This window comes from Chondrus crispus, genomic scaffold (assembly GCF_000350225.1).
Source record: "Chondrus crispus Stackhouse genomic scaffold, scaffold_76, whole genome shotgun sequence".
Classification (NCBI taxonomy): domain Eukaryota; phylum Rhodophyta; class Florideophyceae; order Gigartinales; family Gigartinaceae; genus Chondrus; species Chondrus crispus.
The window spans coordinates 271,010-281,730 of NW_005178685.1; the positions used below are offsets into that span (position 1 = coordinate 271,010).

The 10,721-nt window shown below is 54.4% G+C and overlaps 1 protein-coding gene; it reads right to left on the bottom strand.

The window, feature by feature from the left end:
• Positions 1–6,596: 6,596 nt before the first annotated feature.
• On the bottom strand, positions 6,597–7,584 carry CHC_T00007515001 (hypothetical protein). XM_005711115.1 is given in 2 exon segments: positions 6,597–6,663; positions 6,664–7,584. The coding sequence occupies 1 exon segment, from the start codon at positions 7,582–7,584 to the stop codon at positions 6,664–6,666; it is 921 nt and encodes a 306-aa protein (XP_005711172.1). The 3' UTR covers positions 6,597–6,663.
• Between the last annotated feature and the right edge of the window lie 3,137 nt (positions 7,585–10,721).

Here is a 10,721-nt window from a genome sequence, read left to right on the forward strand (position 1 = left end):
CCCAAACTGTGAAGATTATTTTCCAACCTCGGAGGTAACTACTGCTATCATTCCAAGGCTCCTGGAAATCAAGATATGGAAACTCTTGTCTTTGCGATGAACTCTGTCGATTGCACAATTCAAATAGCGCATCTTACTAAGAAACATTGAATCTTACCATCGCAATCCAACTGAATACATTGCGCTTCTCTGTCGTTTTCAATCGATTCGCAATTCACTCTTTTTCCTCAAACGCGCAGGAGCTGTGGACTTGAGGTCTCCCATATGGGCTCAGCCTTTTACAGAATTCGTTCTCCTTTCGATGCCGCCGCAAATGATCTGAACGTTATCTACCAAAACCTGAGCCCCAATCCCATCCGCAAATTTCTTATCGCCTCCCACATATCATATCGTATCGATCATTTAGAAGCTGATGTGAGCACCTTGCAAAGGGATCTACACCTCCTTGGTTTCTTCACAGCATCTACCCAAACCTCTGCATTCCGATCCACTACAGTTCTCTCGAACGTGAATGACGTTCAACAGTCAGTCGCGAACATGGAGGTGAGATAAAATGATATCACTGAAAAGCTGGACGCTGATGTGGACAGCCAAAACGTGTCAGAACCACAACCTTGCTCTTTGAAGTGGTCCTACCACAACACAACGATCAGGTTACGACTCACAGCACACTGCACCGGTAAATAGGTCGGCAGACACAATAAAGGGCGGTGCAGTTGCACGTGACATCGGAAATATCTGTCAAAGGATTCGCAAAATACAAACGACCGTAAAAGAATGCAAAAGTGGCCTGTCTACGTCCAAGTTACCTTTTGATGGGCATGGAAAAATTAAAGATCTTCTCAAAAGCTTTCATGAGCCATGGCTTTTGGACATATCTGATACAAACTTGTCCATTAATGACGTTCTGAGGAGTTCTGTAAGATTGTGCACGTATGAAAGTTCGATATCGTTTCGTGATTTAGACGGATATCTAGCATGCGAGGCTCTGTCGGGAGTAACCGTTTTGGAAAAACAGCACGCTCGAGAAGAAGATCATACAGTCACCTTGAGACGATTCTTTTTGCTTCGAAAACTGGTGCACCCATGTCTGGTGGAATTCTATAGGGCATATTGGCCAGGTTGCAATGGTATCCAGGACAAGAAAAGACAATTTCAATTAGCTGATGATACTTCAGCTATTTTTGTCACTGAGTTGACGACTCATACCATTCAATCGGCTTCAGAGGCAGGTTAAGAGCGTCCCCACCGGTGCAGAAAATCCGGGTCCAATCCAATCGTTGGATCTTATTTTGCGAAAGGGTACCCCACCCATGAGAAAAACGAAATCCAATCCAACCACTTGGATTGGAGCCCAGAAAAGTGGGCCCAAATATGCCATATTTGGACCCCTTTTCTGAGAATCCAATCCAACGGGCTGAATTGTATCCAGCGAAAATACTACTATCGTTTACGATTTGGCCTCATTTGTATCCTTCGCTGAGAGGCTGCATTGGCGGGTAGGGCTACCGCCAAAAGAAGACACCCCTGGCCAATGAGAGAGCTTGCTGCACAATTGCGCGGGATGAGCACTTCGTATTCTTGCCGCACAATTGCGCGGGATGAGTACTTCGCATTCAACTGCCACAATCGACAAACGGTGCCGCCTCTGGTCGCCAACCCGATGCATCGCTGCACCAAACATGGGCTCCGGCAAATCATGGAGCTCGTTGGAGAGCTTCTTTGCTGCCAAAGCGTTCGTGAAAGCATCCGAAGACCCGTCTAAGGGCGCCGGTAAGAAGCGGAGTTTATTCGAGGCGCAAGTCGGGAAGAAGTACCAGCAGCTGTGCGACGACCGCGACGCGAACAGCGATGCAAGTATCGCAATGAAGGAGCGCACGGGCTGCGCGATCTTGCAGCGATACAAGCTGGTCAAGAAGGAGTCCTTGGCCTTTGAGGGCCTCTACCTATCGGCGAAAGCCCTCAAGCCTACGGGTGATCCCTCTGTGGAGGACTTTATGCGCTTCACGCCTGCGGCGTATAACAAGCGAGCATCCTTCTCCGACTTCTACGCATACGTTGCCCCGGACTTCGCTGATCCTGGAGCTGACTTTCCTTTCCTCAAAGCGCTTTCGTTTCTTCGCAGCACCCACCAATCTCTGGTCGTCCATCATGGGTGCGATAGCCGCCGCACGCGCTTGTCCAAGATCTGCGATTGTGACTAACGCTCCGTCACCTGCGGCCGACATCGTGCTCGAGGACGAGATTGAGGCTGCGGAGTCTCATGAGGCCTCGGGAGGGAGCGCCGGCGCCGCTGTGAGGAAGAAGCGGCCTGCTGGGGCCGCGCGAATAGAGGCCAGGGCCGTAGGAAATCGTCAGGCAAAGGCACTCGAGGATGGTGCAGCTGCAGTCGCGAGGATGGCTGATGCCGCAGTGAAGCGGGCGAAGACTGCGGAGGACCTCGTCGCCATCGAAGAGCGCCAGTACCGCTTGCGCCTGTTCAGCATGGAGGGGACCCCTGCAGATCGAAAGCCTATCTTCCTCCAGCGCGTGCAAAAGGCAGAGCTAGACCGCTTGATTGTTTCGGAGGAAAGCGCGCCTCCTCAGCCATCTGCTGATGACCCTGAAGAAGAGGGGCCCCAGTCTTCGAGTGTCTTTTACCGCCAGGATGCTGAGGACCTCCAGGAGTAATAGCTTGTGGTAGGCAGACTCAGCAAGCATCGGACAGACGCTTGCATCGAACCAAGGGCTCACTTTACGAAGTATAGGCATATCCATCTACTGCAGCACCACGACTGGCGCTAAAATCTCTAGTCGTCGCCAAGCTTGCGCCACTGATGTTTCACCAGGGCATTCAGGAGCCTCTTGTGCTTCGATTTCGACTTCGTATCGTCAGACACGTTCGCCATGTGGCTGAGCCTACTGACAATGTCCTCGTCATCAGCTGCCGGCAAAGAGACCAATTTTGCATTGGCCTCCGGTGGCCCATCGTATCTGGTTCCTCCAACGCCATCCTTCTTGTAGTTGTGCCTCCTCACATCCACGATCATGTTGTGAATAGCAACACATGCCATGAGCACTGTCCGCATTTCATCTGCAGCCCAAAGCCTACCTGGTATGCATAGGATAGAGAACCTCTTAAATAAAACCCCAAATACGCGCTCGACGCACTTCCTTGCAGCCTCTTGGTTCGCAGAAAATGTCTTCTCTGCTTCGCTGCTGGCCGAGCTAAACGACTTGATGAAAATCTTCCAACTCGGATATATACCGTCGGCAAGATAATACAGCCAATTGAACTGTTCTCCATGAACCTCATACTTGGCTTCTACCGGTGGGAAGCGACCCGCAAGGACATTAGCAAAATGCGTACTCAGTGTTAATATATTGAGGTCGTTCATCATGCCGGGCATCCCAAACATCGCATGCCAGATGTGGAGGTCAAGATCGCAGATAACTTCCAGCCGAAGAGTAGGTTTACGTTCTTTTCCACTATGAATGCCCTGCAGCGCCTTCGGACACATGTGCCACTCCCACCCGGCGCAGTCCAAGCACCCGATGCACCCGGGAAAGCCTGCGCGACTAAAAGAAGCTTCGATTCTCAGCAGCTCAGCCGATTTCGGTGCTCGTAGCCACTCCGCACCAAACGCTTCGACCACTGCTTCGCACAGCTCCTTCATGGAGCGAAGGGCAGTCAACTCACAGATGCGGCAGTATTCATTGCAGTTATCGGCCCCGGCCCCGTGCGCCAGCTGCTTCAGCGCCGCGACCACCTTCTGCAGCGGGCTTGCGCCAAGCCTACCGATCGCATCGAGCTTCAACCCAGAACGCAAATACGCACTACGCGCAACCACTGCCGCAAACAGTCTATCAAAGACTGCTCGCGGCATCCTGAACCTTCGCTCAAAGAGCACCTCGGAGTACACTGGACCCTTCTGCCCAAACTCGTCATTCCGAACCAGCGAGCTAGGCCAGAAGTAGTCTAGCATGATTTGCCGGTGCCCCCGCTCGCGTGTGCGCTCGAAGTTTTCTGCGCGCCCTGGCCTCGAGCCCCGCGTCTTCGTCTCCTCTGCGCCAGTCACTACCGCAATGGACACCATCTGCATCCAGATCGCAATTGCCATTTCCTCCGCTTCCTCATCCGCCATTGTGTCCAGGAGCGAACCTGCAGAGGCCATTCTGCAACAGGCCCTGCTCACCACCGACCTCGTACAACGGCGTTGGATCTGCAACTTTATTTGGCATGGGTGGGGTAGGTAACCGATTTTCTCGGGTCCAATCCAACGAGTTGGATTCAGAATTTGCATCACAGCTTCCGCAGTTGTATCACCACTAATACTTCGCCAAGTGTGCAAAAATTTGGATTGGACCCCATTTTTGGACCCTACCGGTGGGGACGCTCTAACTGGATTAATTGCTATCAAAACTTCAACTACTTCGAGATATTGCATGCGCAGCGGAATGTCTGCGCTCTCGAGGCGTAGTTCACTCAGATCTCACAATGGATAGTATTCTTTTTCGCGTGTCACAAGGTCAGGTAGTTGGTCACGCGAAAGTTGGAAATCTCGAATGTACTCTTGCCAGCGAGCTTCCTAGAAGGATTTCCAATGTACAGGGAATAAAGAACAGGGGTTGGCAGAATCCCTTCCGTCAAAATCTCAAGAGATGAGACCCCTCTCTCATCCATCGTGGGAGATCTGGCGGTTTGGCATTTTTTGTGTGTACTTTGTTACCTGATGTTGCACCTTAACAAGACATGAACATTTTGGACATGCGCATGAAAAGTAGCAGTTTTGCATCTCAACACGTCAAACATGCGAGCTGCGTCTGGTAGTGGTTGAAAATATAACAGACCTACGTCTACGAGAACTTACTCAGCGATGTCTTTCAGCTGAAAGGTTCTCTCGGCCATCTATGACCCAGATTAAGCAGGCAATCGAAAACGTACTTCTAGCAAGTGGAGCACAAACGCCTCAATCAGTGATAAATGGAGAATATCCACGGAAACGGGGAATGAGCTCCTTCAGGCAAGCGGTCAACCGGCAAAGAATGAAAAAGCATTCAAATGTTTCCATTGCTATGGGCATGGAATTTCCCAAATGCAAGGAGGGGAGTAGAGCTCTATCGCCTTGCAGCCAATGCAGGATATCCATCAGGGCAACTACGGCTTTGTGAATGTACGTATGATGGGTATGGCGCTGAAGAAGACAACTTACAAGGAGTCCATCTTTACGCGAGAGCCGCAGAACAAGACAATATTCCCCCAATGTACAGACTTTGGATCGCACTTTTTCCAGGAAACCAATGAAAACAAGACATATCTGCAGCTGATGTTTAGGTATTGGAAGAGCGCTGCAGATCGTGGACACTAGAGGTGGCACAGATTCGACTTGGTCATTGTCTTGAAAAGGGGCTAGGCCTGTCGACAGATGTGGTGGCGGCACGACTATGGTACATGAAAGCGGCTACGAAGGGGCACTATGGCTCAAAGTGGGCCTTGTAAAGGCTTAACGAGGAGAACACTGCAGTCATTGGAGAATTCCATAAGGCAAGAGAAGAGACTTAAAAGTCTTGGATGTTCAGTGAGACAGAAAGCACTAAATTTTGCACAGGTTTCTGCCCAGCGGACTTTGACGAAGAGTCCTAAATGGTTTCGAAAGTACAGATAAAGATCGTATGGCGATAGCGTAGATGGATTTTTCTAAGGCATCTCTTCAACCTATGTTTGATACTTTTTGCAACAGTCCAGAGTTAGATGAGGGAACGGTCTCTCTAGAAGAGACTTTTCTCATTATTGCAGTTTGTAGCCGACTAAGCCCTTCCATTGAGACGCACACCGCCAATGTCCAAAGCGGCCACCCTATCCCACAATTGTGAGTTAGTGGTTTGCAAGACTAGCATGAATTTCAGAACTGTGGAACGACCTGTGGTAGCCTGCGAAAAGGGCCTTTAATGTCCTTCAGCGCACTGTTTTTCGACATCGCAAGTGGAATAACATTGTCCCCGCAAGGGAAATGAATAAGACGCTTTCAATAAATCGGCACAGCTGTTTTCGATTCAGGTTCCTCCCTCCGCCCTCATTGCGTTGCCCGCTCGGAAGACGGCTTCACTCTTGCTCAGATCTCTCATCCAATAACTCCCTTAGGACGAACCTCATTATGATCCACGCTGTGTTCACCTACGGTACTCTGATGTCCCCACGCATTCTACACACGCTCCTCTCGCGGGTCCCACCTCGCCAAGACGCGACGCTCCCGAACTTCGCACGTTTCCCGATCCGCGGTGCTGTGTATCCCGCAGTGATACGCTGCGAATCGAGTGCAGTGCGCGGCAAACTGTTGCTCGATCTTACCGACGCAGAGCTCGCCTTACTCGATGCCTACGAGGACCCTGCGTACGAGCGAATTGTCGCACCGGTGCAAACAGAGGAGGGGCGCACGGTGCAGGCGCGCGTGTGGGCTCGCGCCGAGGGGAATTCAGACGATCTGATCCCGGGAACTGAGTGGGATTTCGAAAAGTTCGTCATTGAGCACGAGAAATGGAGCGTTGAGCGCTGCGTTGTATGGGCTGCTCGCCACAAGGAGGGGAGATTTGGGTGAGGGGTGGTTCTGAAAGGCGTGTCGCAATGCTGAAGCAGTAGGTTCGGCAAGACGACCTTGCAGCGCTGACCAGCTGCAAATTGGCCTTTCATGCCTGATAAGCCTTTATCGTCTTCGCCGCAAAGTCGACAAAGCGGTCTCCTTTCTGCCACCGTCCGTCCTGCAGGGATGGCACCAACGGACTGGTACAAACTGCGCGTCGCACCTGATCGTCTGAATAGGCGGCGGGCATCTCGAGCATATCCCAGGGATTAGGCTGCAAAAACACGGCAAACGCAAGACGGGCAAGATGCGGAGTGTGGCCCTTCGGCATACGGACTGCATGCGGCGTAGCGCGGAGCACGCCGCCTGACATGATTTGCGCAGCCTCGCCAACCTGGAACGCAATGGCACCGGGCGGGATGTCAGCTTTACGCGGATCGCTCCCCTCGGAATGAGTGTACAACCCCGCGCACCTGTCTGGTGCGGCTGGTAGCGGGACGCGAGTGTCGGCGTGATAAAACTGCTGTGCAAGCAGGGCTGTTAGTATGGAGTGGTCGTTGTGGTATCCACACCATAGCGTGCCCGGAGCGGGATGGGGAGAGGGGTAGTAGTTGAGCAGGCGAGCTTTCGCGGACATGGAGGCGCATAGCGTGGCGTGGAGACTCGTGAAGGGGTGTGTCGGGCCAAGTCTGCGGGTGACTAGGGCATCACAGTGGGAGGCGAGGAGAAGAGCGACGTCGTTGACGAGACGGCCGATGGCCTTGAAGGCGGGCTCGAGGGCGGCACATGAGGGGTGCGGCGGCCAGATGTTCGGGGTCATGTAGTGGCTGCGAGGGATCGAGGGGGAAGTGAGGTCAGAGAGGTGTATGTTGAGGGGAAGCGAGGGGAGATGAGGAGGGTTTCGTACGGAAATTCGCGGATGAGGTGTTGTTGGTCTCCCGCGGGGTGATCGAGGATGGGGTTGGCGTAGAAGCTTCCCTTGAGGGTATCCGGAGTTCCGCGAAAACGCTCGCGTCCGCGGCTCCATCCAACGGCATAGTCAGCGGATGGGATCTCAAGGGCTTTGAGACTCGGAGGCGGAAGGTCGGCGAGGTTGCGGGCAGCGGCGAAGAGGTCTGCGCGATGGGTAGCAAAGTCGTCGTCGAGACCGGAGACGAGCACAAGGCCGGGGCTCTGCGAGGAGGCAAAGGCGGAGGCAATGCGGGGGGCGACGTCCGGGCTGTTGGCGCGCAGCGAGGCGATAGGGATGATCGGGGGCGTCCACGGCATGGCGTGGGACGGCGAGTGGGGGAAGATGTGGCTCGAGGAGGTTAGTGACGGAAGGGTCTCTATGGACTCTTCTTCCTGAGGGTGTGTCTTAACAAGCGCTTGTTTGAGACTGCAAAGGTGCTTGAGGTCGCAAAATAATTAGTGTGTCTCCAGCTTGCGTGGGTCCCGTACACGTGTCATATCGATCTGCCTTCCTCGTGATCTTTGGTGCTGTACTTTCTCCATTTAAAAAAAAGAATGCGTTCCAAATTACCCTGATCACCTGATCAGTTCGTGAGGTCGGAGCAGTGTACCCAAGGGTAGTAACCTCTTGATCACTGCAAAAATGCACCTGATCGCCCCCCTAAATGCAGCATTATCTCAAACTTTAAATGCTAGTGTGAAAATTGATTTTGGCGGCACGGAGGGGACCCCAGACGGATGGGTGGTATTTCGCGATCGCCGAAGTCTCTCGCCCACTTCAACCACTCCTGCTCGTTCTCTTGCGCCGCCCTAGTCATTTAATCGACGCAAACGCACTGAGGAAAACTTTCCCTTCCCAGCGATACTGATCTGGGAGCGTGCTTCCGACAACTTCCCCTGCTGTCGGGGAGAGAAGGTGAAGGAAGCGAGTCGGCTCTCCACGCCTCCGCCAGCCTCCGCCAGCTGTATCTTTGATTCTATCAAACTAATGTGAGTTTGAGAATGTCCTTCAAGTCACAATGCATCATCTTTGCCCTGTGGTTCGATGCTGCAAGGCCTCATGTGGTCTGCACCGGCAATGCAGACCATCCGTGTCGCAACCACGCGCCTACGTGCGGAGTCAGCCTGTCCGCATATCTGACACGCATGCCCAAAACGTAAAATTTGCCTCTGCGCGCCGGAGGCAACTCTCTCCTCTTCGCCGTGTGCAGAAGACATATTTGCGACGCGATAATGCTCGGTTCTGGAAACACGCGTAGCATGCGATGGTAGTGCCCACAGCTATTCCCGATCTCCCGCCAGCTGTATCTTCACATTCCAACAGTAGCGCTTCCCACCGATACCTCCTCCGCAATCACCTGCTTCGATTGCGAGGCGTGAAAAGACCAGACGTGTTGTGTGCGATGCGTCAGCCAAGGAAGGTCTGGGAATACAACAGAACCTTGCCTCACGCTACCTTTTCGGCGTATGCCGTCAAGCTCCTGGCTGGGACCAGCCAAATTTGACCAACGTGGCCTGGCAAAATTCACACAAGATTTTGGCTCCTCACGGACTGTGGTGGGGAAGGGTAGTCCAGTATCTACCGCCAGTCAACACGAATGCGTCCCCACGTGTCACAAAACAGACTCTCGTGCCCTGCGCGACCTCCAGTTTAGCTCCCCGCCGTGCCCATCGCGCCTCACTCTCGAAGCTCCGACATGGCCTCCTCCACGCCATCCGACTCCCCGACCATCACCATCGTCGGGGCCGGGATAATCGGCGCCTCGATCGCCTACCACCTATCCCTGCACTCGCGCCGCGCGGTGCTCCTCGAGCAGCACTCGCCTGCCTGCGCCGCCTCGGGCCGCGCGGGCGGCTTCCTAGCTCTAGACTGGTGCGACTCCTCCGCGCTGCGCCTGCTAGCGCGCCCCTCCTTCCGCATGCACGCCGACCTCTCCGCGACGCTCCCCTCCACGGGGTACCGCGCCCTCTCCGCCTACTCGGCGTCGCTGGTGAGCCGGCACGCGCCGCCGTCGCGGCGCTTCAAGCGCGCCACCCGCGCCGCGCCCGCGCCCCCGCTGACGTGGCTCGACGGCGACGCGCCGCCCGTCGCGCCGCCCAGGCGCATCGGCACGGAGCAGACCGTCGCGCAGGTGCACCCGCGCAAGCTCACGCTGGCGCTGTTGGAGCGGGCGCGCGAGAACGTCGGGACCAGTGTAGATATTGCGAGGGTGGAGAACGTGGTGAAAGGCGATGATGGGAAATGGGTGCTGACGACGCGGACAAAGGAGGGCGTGGTGGAGCGGCGCGAGACGGATGTGCTGGTGCTGGCGATGGGGCCGTGGACGACCAAGGCGCAGCAGTGGTTTCCGGGGATGCCGGGCGTGGTGGCGCAGAAGGCGGCCAGTCTGGTGGTGCAGGCGCGGGTGCCGGGGACGGCGGTGTTTACAGAGTTTGTGAATGGGCGAGGGGAGCCGCGGGAGCCGGAGGTCTATCCCAGGGAGGGGGAGGTGTATATGTGTCAGTCGGCGGTCGCGGAGGAGCTGCCGGATGATCCAGGGGAGATTGGGGTGGACGAGAGGGACGTGGAGGATCTGAAAGAGTTTGCAAGGGGTTTGAGTAAGACGATTGGGGAGGCGGTGGATATGGGGAAGGTGGCTGGGCAGGCATGTAATTTGCCGGTGAGCCCGGATGGATTGCCGTTGATTGGGGCTGTGCCCGGGGCTGGGGGAGGGGCGTTTGTAGCCGCTGGGCACTCTGTTTGGGGGATATTGAATAGCCCAGCAACCGGGAAGGCGGTCGCAGAAATGATCGTGTTGGGCAAGTCGTCAATTGATGTCTCACCGTTCGCGCCGGACAGGTTTGGGTGATTGCAACAGCAGGATACACGTAGACACACACTGAAGTGTGCAGCAGTGCGGTAGCGCGATATTTATTTGGGCAGTAATCTTACCAAGGGTACCGTAAGGTCACAGTAGGAGGGGTACAGTAGGAGGGGTACAGCAAGGGTACAGTACATGTGAGGTGCAGTAAGAAATTTAGTATGATGTGAGCAAATCCGCCTGATTATGAGAATTTTAAACTAAATTTTAACGACAGCTGCATGTGAGGCTTTTCTCGACATTCCTCATCAGGCGCATCGTAGTGCCAGAGCCTACCCTTGGCAGAGCCTCCCTTTGGCAGGTAAGTGTTGGTGAGAAAAAAGGGAATGCCCCCTGCCCAGGAGACAGGTGG